The 19,124-nt window shown below is 36.6% G+C and overlaps 1 protein-coding gene across 1 annotated transcript in view; it reads right to left on the bottom strand.

Annotated features, from left to right (window-relative positions):
- Positions 1-886: 886 nt before the first annotated feature.
- The window catches only part of TPPP (tubulin polymerization promoting protein), a 78,261-nt gene continuing 60,023 nt past the window's right edge, over positions 887-19,124 (bottom strand). Inside the window, exons 4-5 of the mRNA XM_057379056.1 lie at positions 18,588-18,778; positions 887-1,120 (exon numbers count right to left, since the gene is read on the bottom strand). Of these exons, the coding sequence (XP_057235039.1) occupies positions 1,105-1,120; positions 18,588-18,778 (207 nt within the window). The 3' untranslated portion in view covers positions 887-1,104. The remainder of the gene's footprint in view (positions 1,121-18,587; positions 18,779-19,124) is intronic.

Here is a 19,124-nt window from a genome sequence, read left to right as displayed (position 1 = left end):
GAACTTGAACAAGTCACTGGAAAGGACAAATAGCAAGACTTAAGTTTGACATGCTGCTTTAAAACCCGGTTGTCATGCCTTACACTAAGATTTTTTTTCTCTAATTAAAATGAAATTTGCTAATTTCACTTCTACTTTTTATAGCTTTTTGCAGCTTTTTGCAATGGCAATATAAAAATAAAATCACTATTTTTTCCAGGTTTGCAACAATGAGTATTTTCATTTAAAAAAATGGYGTGAAATGAATGCCTTGCTGAAGCAGAAAGGGATAGCTTTTGTTCCTGTATCCTCCTTGTCATGGCAGAGATCTTACCTTACTCCATGATCCRTGGCTCCTGGCCACATTCCTTTGGTTTCCCTCTGGCACGCATCAAACAATTCTTCAAGCCAGTTCAGTTCATTAACCTAGCAGAGAAGAGAGTCTTCTTTTTCTTGATAGACTTRTTCTCTGGCCAGTTGACATATGACATGAGTTCACAGAGGAATCCAGAGAACACAGGAGTTTGTGCAAGTTAAAAAGAATGTGCATTGGCAACCTCTGTTTGGAAGCACGGAGAACAAAAACCAGGGGRAAAGGATTGTCATCTCTCACTTTCAGAGTATGGGCTTTTAGATCAGGTCATCTTGACATGTCACAGTCTCAGGCTGGTGAATGCCAATATTAAAGGAGAATAGAATTTAGCATTCACCTTTGTTTCTCTTCTAACTTTATGCTCATCTAAGTTAAAAGGCTCTTGTTTTGGACTACTTTGGCTTTTGTAAAATATCAAACCTCGATCAGTCTGGACTGTATTTTGGAAATACAAAATTAGTTCAGACTAAAGTTGTTTTGAAGTAGGGATCAAAGTAAAACTCAGGGAATACAAAACAGTACTATATTCTTCACTTAAGCTTTTATATTACTGTGCTATGAAGATATGACTTCATTAATTCACAGGTATTTACAGGTAATCACAAACCCCAACATACAAATTGATGGTATACACAAATGCTTTTGAGAAGATGGCTTTATTTCATTTTCCTTGGTGATGTTGTCTGTTCTTGTGCTCACAGTAGCATCAGGAAAGAAAACTAGTCTGTTTCCCCTGGGAAGCTGTGCTGTTTTTAATTGCCTTTGGAGCTGCAAAACAAATTGCCACATTATTGCTTTGTAAACTTCCATCTGTCATCCATATTGTAGTTTATTGCTTTATCACTGATATCAAAGGCCACAGTGAAGATAGCTGTTTCTATTAATAGTTACTAGTATAACTAACACTATTAACTGACTAAACAGTATAGCAAGAGGTATATTTGAAGTGGAAGTTAACTGTGAGACCTTCCTATTTTTTCTTGACTTTTGTAGACTTATTTCTGTACTGTTTTTTGTAAATAAAGTTATTTGTTCCGTTTTCCCTGCCACCAACTTTCAAAGCAGGCAGTTTGCATGCTTACCTTTGTATGAATGAGATCACATTGTTTCATTTGTAAGACTAAGCTAAAGAATAGTCATATTTAGAGTATTCAGAAGCTTTCCTAGTTGCACATGAAGTCCTAAGGCTAATGACATTAGTCATCAATTTTGGCCACAGAGTCTACTGCCAAAAATTCTCATCGTTCAACCTAAATTTTTTATATGCCTTGYTGTTGCATGTTGCTGTTCTATATGTCATGCTTTCTCTATATTCCTAGATAATCTAGAAGTATCATTAACATAAAGTCAGCAAGTTTATTCCTAATGCTTCCTTTGCAGCCCTAAATAATTTTTGCATTATATAACTTAACATTATATAATGGATTTTTTCAAAATAACCATAATGAAGTAACTTTTTCTTGACATGTGAGTTAAAAAAAAAATTAAAATCTCTTTTCCTCTGAAAAATGGGTAAATTTACATGATTTGTCAAGGTTTTGTGTACAGTTAGTATGTCAATATCGATTTCATGTCCTACAATGCTGTCTTGAGTGCACTTATTTTTTTTGTTAATGTTTATTACACCTCAGTACTGATTCATGACATTATTTAATTAAAAGATGTTTATMAAATCTGAAAGATGTTGTGGCATTGCTCAAATGTCCTGACATAAACACTTGTAAAAATCCTAATTTAATCAATTCCTTTTGCAGATGATTGTCCAGTGAGCGTTAAGTGACTGAAACACATCTTTGGTGCAATTTAGTACAGATCGTGCATTAACTCTTCCTCAGCAACAGAACTGAACAGATGAAACTAAAAGGTACAAATGCATTCATTGAAACAGTGATACTGCAATGCTGTCACAGATGTTTGAGCTTCAGTCAAAAGCGAACAGTATAGTTAGGTGACTTCAAGAAAAAAYTGTAGTGAAACACTTACAAAATCTGTAAGGCTTCCCCCACCATTTGAATTTTTTGTCAGTATTTTGGAAAGATAATTACACATATAGTACTGCAGCCTCACAATGTGGTGAACTGGTTACACACAGCTTCATGCTTCAGTGGCTGGAATGTTTCTGGTACATCACATGTCTCATTTAAAAATAGCTGTCTTGCAGCACACTCAGCAGCACACATATAGCAGAAACATCTAGTAAGTCTTGTCAGTTTCCTGTGCATTAATTCACTTTTGAAGGCACCTTTTCAGTTGGCATCCCATGACATTTATTAGTCTCTTGACATTCATACATTATATGTGGACTCATTAAGCCATTAATTTTCAAGAGTTKCTGCTAGCTTCTTTCTAAAGCTGAAATGGGTTTGCAAGTGTTCTGGGAACTAGGCATCTCTAGTTAGCATAGAGGAGAAAGGATTTCTGATGTATTCAGAATGGGTTTGTGTTTTGAAATATTTTGTTTGGTTGCATCTAAATTTCCATTRTGTTGGTTCTTATGTTGGTAACTACACATTGTGCCTTTAAGCACTCCTCTGGCAATAAAAAACAAATCTATTTTCTGTTTTGAATACTAGTTTTGGTAGTATCATTTTGTTATGTCAAGATATAGTATTAGAATATAGTAATTACAATTCGAGTAATATTAGTTTGGTTTTTTTACATACTTCAGTGATTTTTTTTATAACTTTACCTTTTTTAATATGTATGCTCACATAAATACAGGCACAATATAATTTTTAGGTTGCCCACTGTTTTCCAGCTYAGCAGTGCTCTATTGTCTCCTTCTTACCTAGCAGATTGTTGCAGCTTTCTGAGCTGTTCTCAAGTAGACCATCCTGCCATTAACTGGTCTAAATTAGTGGACTTATTTTAGCCATCTGATTTTAACTGGGGAGATGGTTACCTCATCAAGCTTTTAGTCCTACATTTTTAAAGCTCTCTCACAATTATGTATTTGAAAATAAAATAAAGGTTTTACATCCTTTCTACCAGACCTGTCACTGTCTGAAATACTTTTATCAGCTTCCCTTCAGTAAAGCTCTGGGGAACATACAGGAAGTTCAGCAATATAGAACTTCCATCAAGAAGTCATGTTGTCTAGTTTCTGGTCAGCTGAAATGAYGCTCCAGCATATGTTGTATGTAGAACATTCTTGCTCCTCTTAAGAACTTGTTTTTCTGGACATGCAGCCAGAAAATTGTGGAATAAACACTATCATTTACTAAGTTTACATAACTTCCTTGGCACTTTAGACACCCTGAGCTTAGGTGACTAAAGTGGGCCCCTCAAATTACATTCAAGGCCATCCCTTTCAGTTGTAATTGCTTTTTTTAATATTATCACGTGATTCTATTATCTTTAGAAATATGAATCAATAGAGTAAGTWATTCTGAATAAATGTATTCTCGGTAAACTTACATTACTTTTCCCATTCCCATCCCAAGAGGATTTCTAAATTACAAGAAGCTTGGTGTTTACAAAAGTATAGCAAAGAACTAACTGCACTTGGCTTGCTGCTGGGAAGGAATTTTTTACCTTGAGCAGTTAGCAGACATAACTGCGTTCAGCAAAGATGAATGCAAAGTGTGGTACCTTGGATAGAATAAACCCCTATAGCAGGTGCAGGATCTGACAGGTTATGTACCAGCTCTGCAGAAAATTTGGGCTTTTCCTGTATAATGAGTTGAACATAACCACAATACAAGCTGGGCTCTATTAACAAGAGCACATTGAGAGAAGAAATTATTTCTCTCTATTTAACACTTACAAGGCAGTACTCTATTCCACTCTGGGGTTCCCCAGTRAAAGAGAGGTCATAAAATGTAAGAGTCCAGAGAAGATCCCCTAAAATGGTAGAGGTTGGAATATATACTATATACTGAGAGATACRGGTTTTTTTACCCTGGAGAAGAGCCGGGTAAAAGGGAACAGGAGAATCTAATTGCTGTCTTCCACATGGGGACATATGGAGAAAATGAAGCCAGATTTTAACGAATACACACAGTAAAATGACAAGAGGCAGCTAACACTTCCATGGCAACAAACACAATTCCAGCTGCATGTAAGGGAAGGATTTTTTTCCCACTGGTCAAGCACTWAGGGATGACTTTTGAAATATGACTGAACAGAGCACTGCAGCAGCTTTGTTGACACTGAAGTTAGAGAGATCATTTAAGCAAGAGTTGGACAATTGAGGACATGCAGAATCCCTTATAGCCTGAGTTATTTTATGATTCTAATTAAGATACAAGTTACATACAATGTAGTATTTTAAATTTCATTTTTTTTCTCTCAAGGTGGTGTTGGAAAATTTTCAAATACRTAATTGTCTTTCATTTAAACCCTATTCTGAAGCTGTAATGTGGATTAGTAGTCACATCCAGAACTGTGGTAAAATATGACAGAGACAGTAAGTCAGAAAAAACAATGCTTAATGTCTCCATTTTATGAAATGGAAGTTGGAATATTGAGGAGATGACCAACATAAGAACAGTCATAGAAATTTCTTATAGTGTCTTTACTGAAGAAAAGGCTGCAGTGTTTAGAATTTGTGTACCTTTGGTGGGTGGCTGAGTTTTGTGCAGGCTGGCCAAAAATTGCCTCTTGCTTAACAGGCAGTGTGTGAGAGTCCTTCAGGGGCACAGGGAGGTAATGGCTTAGGGAATTTGGCTAATAACTGGAGGTAGGGTTCTGGAGGAAGACATGCACAAGGGCTGTACCAAAGAGTGTCTTGAGCCAATACTGGATATAACGGACACATATCCTGCAGTGGAAACAGGGAACAGGGACACTGATCCACAAGCCCTTGTGCTTCCTTCCTGCTGTGTGATAGGAGAAATGGATGTGATCTTTGGGTTTCAGCTCCGTGTCATGCATTAGGTATTTGGTAGTTCACACTCACCCTGATCTACTCTAGCAATATTGTACTGTGCAGGCTTTGGGACAAAAGGTTTTTTCTTTTTAGCAGTAAGATCTGGWTTTCTTCCAGATATAGTCATTGAATCTACATAAAAGTGCAAGAAGACTTTCACTGGCAAAGTTAAATTTGCTTGCACCCTAGACTTCTCATTGGGGTTTTTCATCAATGATTTTAAACTTAATTTTGGGGTTACTTTTAACTCTTTGTGATGACTTTTCTTTAATTGAAACAGTTTCTAGGTGGCAGTTAGGTCTCCAGAGCATTGCCTGTCTCCCCTATGCCTTGTGCACCACCTACTGGATTCTTTTTAATATCCTGCCAAAGATTTATCACTTCACAGGTCCATGAAATGAAGGATTTGCTTCTTTCCAAAACAAAAGCTCACAACCTCATCAATTTGTGTTGTGAAAAAATATCTCGTAATTCATTACAAATATGGTTTAATTCATGCCTTTCTGTTCAACATCCAGTTGTTTAGCAACATTATAAAGTGTTCTTACATKAACGTATGGCATCAATAATCATAATTAATGGCATTCTGGGTGGTGCAAAATACCTGAGGAAAACAGCTACTTATTCACTAATTAGAGTTCTTATATGGKCTGCCTTCTGCAGAAAAGTGAAAATTTGGGTTACAATGGAATTTTAAACACAATCTCATATTACTTCTAAAAGAATCAGAAACACAACTTGGTCCAAAATTATCTCAGGTAATGTTTAAATGAGATCAAACTACGACTCAAGAGTATGTAGAAGCCCAGATGATAAGGCACTAATGTGTCTGTCTCACACACCAGTAACTGCACAGCCACAGGGCCAGACAAGGGATGTGTTCCAAGAGCAAGATTTGATTGGAGAAGAGGACCAAGGGGAGGTAGGGCACGGACAAATATCCTTGTTCTAGTCCTTCAAGGCACAACAAACAACAGAAGACAGCATCACTGAAGAAGCAGACATGAATTGTCAATCAAAGGCCAATCCAGCAGGAGGAAATGAGATCACCCAAGTCCCCTGTAGCCCTCCAACCCATTTCCAGACACRTCTGAAAGAACAGACTGCAAATGTTAACTAATTTGCACAGAAAGTGAGAAACCTGACCTCAGGSCAGGCAGATCTGTAAAATGGTACTCCCATCAAGCCCAGGCACACACCCCCAGGACTCTGAACATCCCATCAGCTGGACAGATGATCTCTCTTTGCCCCTCTTCCATTAATCTCTTCCTTGTTCTCTTCCCTCTGACCCTACCCTTTTACCCAAAACTCACTGCTGGCTTACAGAGTAGGTCAGGGACTAACATACCAATTTCCATGCTAAGTGTATAATTTAATAAYAAAACTGTGGGCCCTCTGACTTTTATTATTCCTTTTGACAAGCATTTACAAATCTTGGGTGCTTCCTTCCTGTTAGGGTGGGACATCACAGAACAGGCACACAAGAAACTGAGAAGAGCAGAATGAGGCACAGCTCAGCATGAAAGCCAATGTCAAGTGCTGGTTATGAGAATGACGAGAATGAGAAGGTGTTAACAAGCAAAGACTGCACACAGGACAAAATGCTGTGATGCTGCTTTTAAGGCAAACAAGATTTACTTAAGATTACATCCTTCAGAATGCCTGTGTCATGGCAATTAGCTAAAGCAGGATCCCAAAATTAACATACAACATCACTTCATAGTGGTGACACATGCCTAAAAGAACAGAGATTGAATTTCAAATAAAGGGAAATATTTTATACTAATTTTTTAATATGTACATATAACTATCTCTTGATATTACATATATATATATATAAATTTTATATATAAATTAAAAAAYTTTTCATGTTTTATACTCCATCTGATCCAATGACATGAACACATGAAACCTACTCTCAATGAACAAATGTCAATGTCAAACCCAAACAATGGGTTTCACTACAAGAATTTTTTCCACTAAGAAACTTTTAAGACTTGTTCCTTTAAAAATTTCCTTTKTAGTAAAAGTTCAAAATAGTAGCACTAAAATAGAATAAACCACCAAAGTACTACTTAAAGGAAATATTGAAAAAAACCAAACATTTAATTTAACTGGGAAAAGGAACAAAACTGGTTGCCTGAATTATTTTAATGTAACAAACTTTCATTTCTATCAAGAATTAGCAGACATGCACATGCCTTGAGACTCAGTTTGAGCAATTTAATGGGAGCTATTATAAGTTAAGAAACACAAGTCAACGTTTTTGTAACAATACAGGTAATGACAGATGTTAGTAGCAGTGGAAAGAAGACAAAGCTGTTTCATGATRGCAGTGTTGATGGACACAGCCAAAACCCCTCTACACTGTAAAAACCAAAGCAACCACCAACAAAACCAAAATTGGCTCCAACATACTGTCTATGGCTATGACCAGGATGAAGGGCTGCTAGTAGGAAACATGCATATACTAAATGTGATTCCCTCCAGACAGCCTATCCAACCGCCTAGTGTCTGGATCTCTATTTTCCCCTGCTGCTGGAATCTGGACTTGCAAGTCTATGAAGTTCACAGCTATATTTCATCTGCTGGTACAGTCCTGTGCCATCATTCYCTTCCCACCTAATGCAGACCAGCAGACACTGGATCCCTCGAGTAACTGGAATTAGGTGTGCAGCCAGCTGAGTAACTATCCTGCAGATTCTGTAATTTCTTGTGTAGGGACACACACCATCAGACCTTGTAGCYTCCCTAGCAGTTGTTCTGGACTGCCTGGTCCCTTTTGGTATGTGCTTCCAGCTGTCTCAGAGACATATATGTATCTGGCCCAGTCTTATATATGTTTTGGTAACTGATGCTAAAGCCCCTGCTTGCTGTCTAGGTTCAAACCTAACTAAATGGTGCTAGACAAGCCCTCACTCAACCCAGCTGCTGGCACCACAGGCATACGGGTTCCTGTCACCCACAGTCTCCACTCTAGTTGCTGGCACTGCAGGAAACACTGGCTGTTGTGACCCACGGTCTGACTCCAGTTGATAGCAATTAGACCTCCCAAAGTGCATATGTACATGGAATAGAGAATCCCCTAATTCAAGAAAGTAGTTAGAAATTTAATTTAACAAGACGGGGCAGCTGGCACTTAGGAGGTCCAAGGCATCACCAAATAACTGCATAGACCAGTTACCTATGGCTCATCCCTCTCTTTTCCTGTGCTTATTCCTCCCCAGACCACCTACACCCCTGTCTTTTATTCCTTCCATACATGTGCACTATTGTTGTGGAGGAGAAAGGACTGAGAGGGTATCTAATGAATACTGATCAATAAGTATGTGAACTTTCAATGTGCCTGGGTGAGTTTACATCATTAATAAATTGGTGCAGTGAGTTAAACAGAAAGTTGAGTAAATAAAAAAAGGCTAACTAGAAGACCAGGTTAAGTCCCCTGAAGACTTAGATGTAGCAAAGGTAGCCTCTATTTGCCTCCACACCTTTCTCCATGCAGTCCTGGCTGTGGTAGAACAGCTGATTAAACCTGGAAAAAAATCAGCCTACACATGAAATATGGACACAAGAGCAGGAGCGCATAGTTACTGCTAGAGTAGCTATACAGACTGAAAACTAGCCCAAATAATTGTATTCCTGGAATAAAGAGAACACAAAGTAGCAGACGGATTTATTTTTCATTTTAAAGTCATTATGTGTAAGTGGTGTGTAGGGGTGAGTGGACACTTCTAGMAGCCCTACAGGAAAATAAAAAATCTGTAACTCTTTTGAAAATACAAATCTTAGTATCTTATATTCTCATAGAGCAGAAGAGTAGGGTAGAGTCCTCTATCTTAAAGGCTTTTTGAATCGTAAAGAAAAATACTGATTTTTCCTAGAAGCTGTGCTTTACTATGTTTTYCACAGTTTCAAAACCAAACATGCTAAGAGTTAAAAGGAGTGCAGGAGGGGTCTGTGTGCAGGAAGAAAAGCTATCTCAGGACAGCCATATTAGATTTTACTTAAAAGGCAGTTCTAAAGGAGGCTGCCTAGTGTGTGAGAACAAGGAATACCATTTCCAGTTTGAGAACAACTGGAAAAGAGACAGGGTAACTGTTAGCTGTTTAGTTTTGTTTCCTTGAAGTTGCTAATCACTGGAGTGACAAATTATTAATTGACTGCTATATTTATAGAGCAGCAYTGTGACTTGTTTTTTAATTATTACATTATTAATTACGCTATTATGATGTTCTGAATTAAATTAAATATTTCAGTCTTCTGTTTCTTGAATAAAATCATTGTATTTTTGCTACTGGAAAGCTGAGCAATATTATTATTTATAAACGAACTGTCCATATTTTTTTGGATGTAACATCATTAGAACAATGTTCTGTGAAGCAAATTACTTTCCTTACAAGTAAATATTTTCAACACCACTTAGAGAAGGTGAGAGAAGTAACTCAGGCTTCTGCACTGAGGATCAATCTACATTAGGTAGCTAGTTAAGAACAAATTGTTTCATCCCTGACAGATCTCATTTGGTGAATCATCATTAGGATTATTCAAGCATCATATTAGAATTCTCAAAATATTAATGGTCAGCTTTAGTCATTATTCAAACTAGGAAAATATATATCGTAAAGAAGAAATAAATTCTGCTCAGAACCAGACAGCTGCATGTTCAGAGAGCATTTTGACGTGATTTATATATTTATCAGCAATTAAATTAACATCTAAACTGTAAAATAACTGTTACTTACAAAGTTGATCAGCAAATACCATTTACTTCAATAAATCCTGGAATTGACATAGTAACACATTTATTGATCACTTTACCAACTAAAAATACAATTTTACACAGTCAGTCAACAGCAGTAACGTACTTTATGAGAAGCTATACTTTAAAGAAACGGTGTTTAAAATATGAACTTCACTATAACTTTTCAAGCCAAGCTTTTACAGTGCTAATCAAAACAACTGATGCACTTCTACTTTTTCCTTAAAACATCAACAATAGTGTTGCAGACAAGGTAGCTTTTCCATTGTTAATGTGGGTTTAGAATTTAACAAGACAACTTCAAAATGTTTAAAACATCCATAACATTGTCATTACTTTAACATTCACACAGATAAAGTGATACATTTAATACTTTCTAGCATTAATAAACAGTGTAAAAATATATTGCATATATATATATATATATATAAAAATTTGTTTCCTTTTCCTGAAAAAACCTAGTACAAACTAGTAGTATATGATCCCCCCCCTTCAAGTTTCCTTTACTTATTTTAAAGATTTTAGAGTAGTAGTTTTAAATTAACAGAAAAAAAAGACATGGAAATAGAGAATCACTGTTGTGCTCCCCCATAACCTCTTGTCATGGTTACTAAGCATATCAACCCCTTGGTAATGGTGGTTCTATTTTTATTAACACCAGCTAGAATTTTGGCACTGGCTGCAGTGGGGATAAGATTTTGCCCATTGTGCTTTGCACTGCATGGTGCCTGGCCCCCTTCATCAAGTGGTTAAAAATCTTTGCTTAGGACATGTTTATCTACTATAGTCAAGATTTAGAAATGCTATGCTCAAGTTGTTCATTGGCAATAATGAAAACAAGATTCAGTGTTAAATTAGTGAGAAAAAAAGTAAACTTGTAAGGTTAAATGATCATGTAAAATTTTTATCGTGTTGAAAATTTCACAGTGAACACAGTAGGCTAGTAAAGCTGCATGTTAATGTTCGCAATGCCTGCAATTATAAATATTGCAGGCAATTCTTAGCGTACAGCAGCTTCCTGGCTTATGAAAGACATATGAAAATAAGAACAAAAGCTAGTAAGCTTCACTGAAGGGTTTTAACAGTGTACAATGCTCCAAGGAAGACTATGTCAAGACCTATCTCCATATCCCAACTGCTTAACAATTAAATTTTAATTAGTGCTCTAGGTAATCAAAGACAGTTTTGCATCCACAATTTATGATCAGGTCCTGACTACATACACATCCATATTTGTGCAAATGAAGAATCAAAACATCTAAATCAAATTAGAAATGGATGTTGGAACAGCATGGACTGATGAATAAGCTAGCAAACAAATAAAGCATAATGTGGATAAATCAATGGTTCATGACTGAAGAAAATCAATCTCATTCAAAAATTATGCTTCTGTATAAATATATATTTCTCCTCTAATATTTAAATTTGTGAAATGTAACACCTTKCTAAGAATAAACTTCAATATACTTATCCACATTGACCATTTCTCTGCTTTATAGAATGTAAAGACAAATTACTTTGTATTACAAGCATTATACAAAAAAATTTCCCTGCTGAAAGAATTTGCCAAAGCTGATATATTCTGAACCCAGCACAAAGATTMAAAACAAATACACTTTTTTTGCACCCTATAACTTGTTTTTGTCTATGATCTTATCTTTTCACACACTATAGTGCTAACAAAAGTAGTTTGCCAAAAYGATTTTATACAGGACATCAGTTTGTACGTTAACTGACTTCACACAAAGCCTTTGTAAAAATCTAGTACATATTTAGCAKGAATATTACAGACATACACAGCATTTCAGTTGCATTAATATAACCCTATTTAACAGAGCCCAGGCTGATTATTTCACATTATTTAATTACTTTGTTTAAAAATAGCATTTGAGCAAATGCAAGCACACAGAAACTCATCTGATGTAAACTGGAACTTAAAATAATTCAGCACTGTGGGTATACAGATTGCCATCTTTTATCTTATTTTGTTGTTCATCTATAATGTAGGTCCCAATCAAAATGCAAAGATGGATGAACTGAATGTATTTTTGGGTCCACATTTTTAATTTACTTGAGAATAACTTTATTCATGTTTCTGATCTTTTCTGAAAAATGTGCAAAGTGATAGAAAAATCTTGCATAAAGGTAACTGGAGGTAAGGGGAAATTATCATGAGCATTATCTTCAAAACCTTAACAAATGTTTACATCAAAATCCACTTCGTACACTGCCATAAGCTTTACAGTAACTCACAAAAAAAGAGATGCTGTATAACTGTATTTGAAAATTAATTCATTGGCTGTTTAGCTGCAACAGAATATGATAGTAGTTTAGCATTTTTCCAAATCCAGTTAGTCAGTTGGGCATTTCAATGCTCATTTCTAAATGCAAGATTTAAAGAGAAAAAAAAAGCCTCTTCTGTAGTTTTGCCACTCCATTGCCCCCAAGCAGTGCCTCTGTGCATGCACATGCACATGTGCATGAATACAAAAGATAGTTTTTAAAAAAAAATCATTTCAGACTACCAGAATTGCAAATGTCTATCAAGAGTGTCCAGCAAAGAGGCTGGACTTCCCCYCTTTTATTCATAATGAGGCTTGCTCTTGCCAAAGTCTACCTTGAGTGAATGATCAGTTCGTTTGTATAAAACAAGGCAATTCAAATGTTTTTTGACAACAAAGCCAAAAGTAGTATCCTCAACTTGTTTGGAAATACACCTTCTCCACAGAGCTTTTGAGCTACACAACAGTGATAATATACTGAAAAACATAAAAAAGTACCAAATATATCAAGAGACACTTCTCTCAACAAAAATAAATTACTTGGAAAATTAAGACAATTAAGAAGTTCTATCTGCAATATTATTTTACTTCCAGAAGCATCATTCTTAGCAGGGACAGCATTCAAAGCATTGATTTTGAGTTTAATGAGCAAGCAAGAATGCAACTATAGGTTTCTTACTAGTTCTAGGATTCTTAAGTTTTAAAAAGAACAACCCTGACCGTAATTTCCAGCTTATATTAAGTAAGCCAAATGGGCACTTGGGCGTTGCACAAAATGAGCAACTAAATGTTTAAATGCTATTTTATGGGCAAACACTCCAAATACAGGAGGTATACCTATAAGAATTTGAGATACTCCAGACTTTAAGAATTTCATACAAGTTTGAGAGCTGTCATTATGCTGCAGGTATTTAATTTTATAAAGGTCCAAGCAAAATCTGAGTCCAYAGGCCATGTATGACACTCCTATTTACTGTCACCCTCCCAATATACCACTTCATACTTCATTAACAGATGACGAAAAGCTGTGTGTTYACACAGCGAGTGTCAACTTGCTTCACAAAGCTGAAGCAAAGGAAAATACAGGGCCCATGCAGAGCATAATTTTTAAATTTTATTGAGAGTGCTCAGAGAAAAGCTTGCTCTCACCCTAACTGTCTCTCCTACTTCCTTACCATGAAGAAACTCCTCTTGTCACACCAAGTCTATGTTAGAATTGCTGAAGAGTGATTTCCCTAAGAACAGGGTAGACAGGTAAAACCATAAAAGCCTCCTTAGATCTTTACCTTCATGCTATGAAGGGAGAATGACAATGTCCCCAGCTGACCAAGATGAACAGCACCTGCTGCAGGACTAGAGCTTGGCCCAATAAGATTGAAAGGTTTGCATCAACATTTATACAATTTAAYTACTTGAGCTGGATCCAAAGAGTATGTGTAGACATACACAACCTACATAAGTCTTGTGCATTACATTACTTAATACCAACTAAGGGATGAGCCAAGAACATAATATTCACACTACAAACAACATACACAAAGGCATAGTTATTTTGGCACACGCAAGGCTGACAGTCAGTTAAGAGGACACATACCAGTGTAACACGTTACGTTTCTTCTATCATGAAGGTAAAAAGCTTGCTCTTGGCCAGTGCAAACAGAGAATTCTTATTCACGGGTGACAGGCATGTGCCCCCAGAATACATGCATCACTGAAGGCAGGGTTATGTTTTCACTACCATACATGCAGGCACAAAGGATTAACATTCATTTTATAACTATGAAAAGCCTTAAGGAAAAAACCTATCAATTACAACTTCAAAGTTTTGGTTTCGGAGGAATATACATGAGGATTTTCTCTACAGATGGTTACAGATGGCTGGGATACCTAYCACTTGCATGCCAAACCTGCCTAATTCCAGCTACCATAAAAATATTAATTGAGCCAATAGAGGGAAAATACGGATTACTGAAATGGTAATTTGTGAACAAAACTTTGTATAATGCTAAAAAATTGTCAGACAAATTTTTAATTTGGGTAAGGTCAGTAAAATACATACTTCAATCCAAAATATCTTCAAAAAACCCTCTCTATGCAGGTGAAAAACAGAAGCTGTCACATGAGAGTAGTTTTGAAATCTCCCTTTCCCTTCCCTAAATGAAAAGGAGGTAAGAAGTATTATAGGTTTTTTAAAAAAGGGGCTAAATTTTGGCTACTGTCTAATATTTAATATTTCCCTTGGGATTCCAAATATTTTATTACAAACTGTTCATATAGGACTCATGAAACTATGTGGCTTTTTTTAGTGTCTGCTTCTCAGTAACACTACTGTGATAGCTTTGATAACCACAAAGAGGAGGACAATTTCTGGTTTTGATATTTCCATACTGATGGTTGCAAAACTCCTAGCAAAGTTCTCAACTAATGCTCATGGAGTGACTAAAGGGAATTAGTAAGCAAGCACTAATAAGAAAATGCCTTTTGAGTTCTGCATATTTAATTTTAAAACTATGTTATTTCAAAAAAATTATTTGTAAGAACTATTCATTTGCCTTAGCAAGGCTTTTTATTTCTTGTCCTCAATCTTGTAAAACTTCAGATGGTCAGGTTAAGCTTCAGTAGACATACAGATAAGGATTGTGTACTGCCACAATAATTAAATAAAATTGGAGTTTGTTCTTTAAGGCAGTTATTTCTAAAAGCTATCTGAATTTTCCGATCACATTTCTATTGGTAGCAACTTCTGTAGTAAAGAAAGCAAAGATAATTAGGAACAACAGGGTTTTATAGAAGATGTCATATAAGACAGTGCTAGGTAGGTAGTGTAAGATGCTGAAAATCAGGCTGGAAATTTAGATGGAATGAGTTGAAATGCCTCCCAAAAAAGAGAGCACAGTAAACCTTGTTAGGTTCCCAGGTCCTTACTTCAGACATGACATTTAGTTACAGTCTACAGCATGGTGCACCAGAAGAGAGTATGCTCTACTCTAAGTGCTGAAAATGGGGCACCTCCTGCATCTCCTCAGCTATCCCTTCCTGTCACCTTTGAGGTACAAGCTGTACTTGCTGTCCTGAGAGTTGAGGGAAGAGCAGATGAATAMGAAAATGTACTTTGCCTGATTCCCAAGCAGGCCTGGAACTTAACAGCTAATAATCAAGTATTTAGGCTTTTAATTCCCTACCAATATTAGTGGAAAAGTAAGAACTTAGGTAGGTAGTGAACCCCTAACACACAGCTACAAAAGATGCTTTCATTCATAGCCATTATCTTTCACACCGAGTAGAAGAGAAAAATCTATACTAAGTACTAAGACTTCCCAGCAACAACCTTCCTGTGTAACTGTCACATCAGAATGACTTCTTTTCATGCACCACTTTCAGGTTTAAAACCATCAGACCTTAGAAACAAAGAAGAAACAAAGAAAAAACAAAGAAACAAAGCATGTTCCTCAAAATAAAATACTACTATGTGAACCACCTGCTCAGATTCTGATCCCAAGCTTACTATGCTACTGAAAGAATTTCAAAGTTTGCAYTAGGTCCATATAAAGTGCTTTGATTCACAGCAGAGATTTTATACTGCACAAGCAATGCAAAGTAAATTCTGGCAGAACCCGAGTTTGTTCCATCAGTCTCTTATAACTGAACAGAGTAGCTCAATTTCTAGACAGTGTCAGCCTGAATCTGTCTGCACTCTCAATTCCCTTGCATGCCTTCTATCTTACAAATGCGCTGGTCTCTCTCACTTTGAACTAACAATTTAAAACCTAATTATACCTTAAAATCTTCCTAGCCAATCACTCCTCCTGTATGGCAATGTTCTGGCATTACTGACACTCTGTGTTTGGGTACCTGAGAAAGCCTGTCCTTTGTACACCTAAAATCTAAGTGTCACCTGATGTACCAGACGAGACAGGTAGCTAGCAACAAACAGTCAGGTCCACAGCATGCTGGTAGGACTCTGCAGCTAGCTGGACTTCACCCTTTAGTGAGGCTGAGTCCAGAACTTTTTAGTTACCAGTGAGTTATTAGTCAAGTCTTGAATCAAAAGGAAAAACAGGGATACTGGTTTTGCCTGTAAGTTAGCTAAAGGATTCATCAAGGGTTTGAGGCTCAGCCTTTTTATTGATTAAAAAAGAACAGGATTATCCTGGAGCCATCTTCAGGTGCACAGGCATCAAGGACAGAGAAGAAGGTTCTTTACATTTAGACAGTTTACTACCATGCCAGAATAATTTAGCCACTGTTGGTATCAAATATGCTATTTTCTGCTTTCGAATGTGGCAGGTCACCAATGCAACACAGGAGTGGATAACCATTCTTCAAGAATGCTGGGTAACTCTTGGAAAGGAATCACAAAGCTGAACACCTTGCATCCTGAGCATCTTTACACACATCTAAAATCTTCCCAGGTAACCAAAGCCATCCATGGGAAAAGCCATTTAAATATTTACTTGAGTGTGTGCTGAGTTATGGCAAACTTCCATCCCTCTTAAAAATAAACATCAAAATAAATTATAAAAAAACAAAAGGATGTCCAAGTACACAAGGAAGTCCTTGCCTTTTGTTTGCTATTGTTTTGGTTTCAGGCTGAAGTGTGGGCTCAAAGGGTCACTGAGGGCAAAGTTACAAGACGGGCTATCACACAATGTCAGCAGAACAAAACATGAACAGTTTCAGGGCTGAAAATCAGTGYTCCCTTTCAATACATTGGCCAACACAGACTGTTCACCTGCACAGCGCATGACAGCACACACTGCTCACCTACACTTACGCACTGAGTGGGACGCTGATACAGTGGAAAGAGAGCAATACATCTGTTAACCTTTATTCAGTGTTGAACAGGAAAATAAGTGCACAAGTCCTTTTTGAAATAAAGCAAGGCAGAACTGCAAAGAATTGACTTTGAATACTGAATATCCTATCTTGCACAACTTTTAGAGAATCAGAGCAATACATATGGGTACTTGTGCAGCTCTTGCAGAAAACTGGAAGGGCCTTTTCTCTCCAATGTTACCAAAAAAAACAAGTCATTTTTTATTTTAGTTAATTTATTTTGGCATTCTGGACCCCAGCTAGGTCACACTCAGCTGCCTGCACGTTAACCCTGTGGGACTGCTTCTCCTGGTAACAGTGGAATGCCATTCCCACAAGAACTATTACTCCCAAGTTTGGCAGCAAGACTGAATAGAAAATCAAAGCCCTTGGCTTCAAATGGATCTAATGTAGCCCAGTTATAATGGTGTATTTTTTTTTGCGGGTGAATTGCACCTAATTAGATACATATTAGTTGTAAATGTCCTTACTCTAAGGGGCCATAAGTTTTTCCTTACATATGTTAGAGCTTAAAGGGACTATGTACCAACATATGTGCACAATAATATTAATTTAATAGCAATCTAATTGGCAGTGTTTAGTCATAAACAATATTTTAAAGTGTTATTAGCTTAATGCCCCTTCATTTCCAATGTGAGGCAGTGCAAACCTGAAAACAAACTGTGAAAATCCTTAACAGACTTTCTTAGTAATTTCTTGTTCCTCACCTCCCATGTTAGCACAATAGCTCCATCCAAATCCAGCCAGTCAGAACCATGCTACAGAACATACAGTAACAAGCACAAAGTATAGACAGGAGGAAAGTAAGGGCTGGTATTTTCCAACTCTTTCTGTTGACAYAAGATAGTTCAGAGCCTATATTGTCCTAGAAATAGCATTTTTTTTCAGTTTTTCCATGAATGGTATACGACAATTACAGGCTAGCACCTAGTATATTACTACCACTTACTTCCCAATAGGATATTGTTGAATGTTTTAAGAAAAGTGCCAGATCCCATGTAAGACATTTTAAAATAAACTCCAAAACAGTAGTCAAATGAAACTGCATAAGTAATGGGATATTCTTCAAAAAGACTGCTACAAAAGATCCTCTTTTCAAGAGCTTCTCTGTGACACCAACAGGGCAACTGGACATCTAGGAATGTTTGAGATATTTTGATTGAATTGACGAAGTGTGGTATAACTGCTCTCAACTTTGGCTTTGTTGTTTGTTGGTTTGGGTTTTTTTTAACCTAAAGCTCAAAAAATGATGTATTTTTCATACCTATATATTTATTTACTTTTGCCAATATATGCATGAGGAATGTAATGAAGTGGCGTTGTGCTGCAAGTAGCTCAGCAGATGTTGAAATCAGTTCCAGTTCCTGAAGACAACTTCTTGACAATATAGTCTCAACATTCACAATAACCGAAACACATGGGATTCATAACATTATGCTTACAAATATATACTCTATCCCCCTCTGTGTTGTAAACCCTCAGCCTTACTTGTTTCCTTGTACTTTATGATCRTATGTGCCTGCATGCTTATAACCAGATACATATCCTGAATTATCCACCAGATCTTCTCGGCCAGCTCTGCCTTTTCCTTTTCCACTGGCATCAAACCTCTCTTTGTGAGAACCCGTGAATTTTGAAGTATCTGTAAGGCGTGAAACAGTTGGAGATGCAACGGTTTTCTATGGGAAGAAAGAAAAGAAACAAAACAAAAAGACACATCAGGAATCAGTTATTCTTAATACAGATAGTTATACATACTACCAAGATTTAAAYCTTTACTAATGACGAAGACAATGCAAATACCTACTCATTTCCAGCAAAAGGATGCAAATAATGTTTGTTTCTTGCCATTACATACAATGACAATAACAATACAGCAGAAAAGAAAATACCACAAATTATGTCAAAACCTTTTGGAACAGACATTTAGTATGAGATACTTTTRATTAATAATCAAGTTCTAAGCACCAAAGATACAAAGAAGTCATATCTTTGGTGTCTAGAACCATGTTCAAAATCCCTTAC

Source organism: Malurus melanocephalus, unplaced genomic scaffold (assembly GCF_030028575.1).
Source record: "Malurus melanocephalus ecotype Western Australia unplaced genomic scaffold, MMel_1.1 scaffold_383, whole genome shotgun sequence".
Lineage (NCBI taxonomy): Eukaryota > Metazoa > Chordata > Aves > Passeriformes > Maluridae > Malurus > Malurus melanocephalus.
Note: the sequence above shows the minus strand (reverse complement) of the source record. Positions and strands in the feature narration are given on the sequence as shown.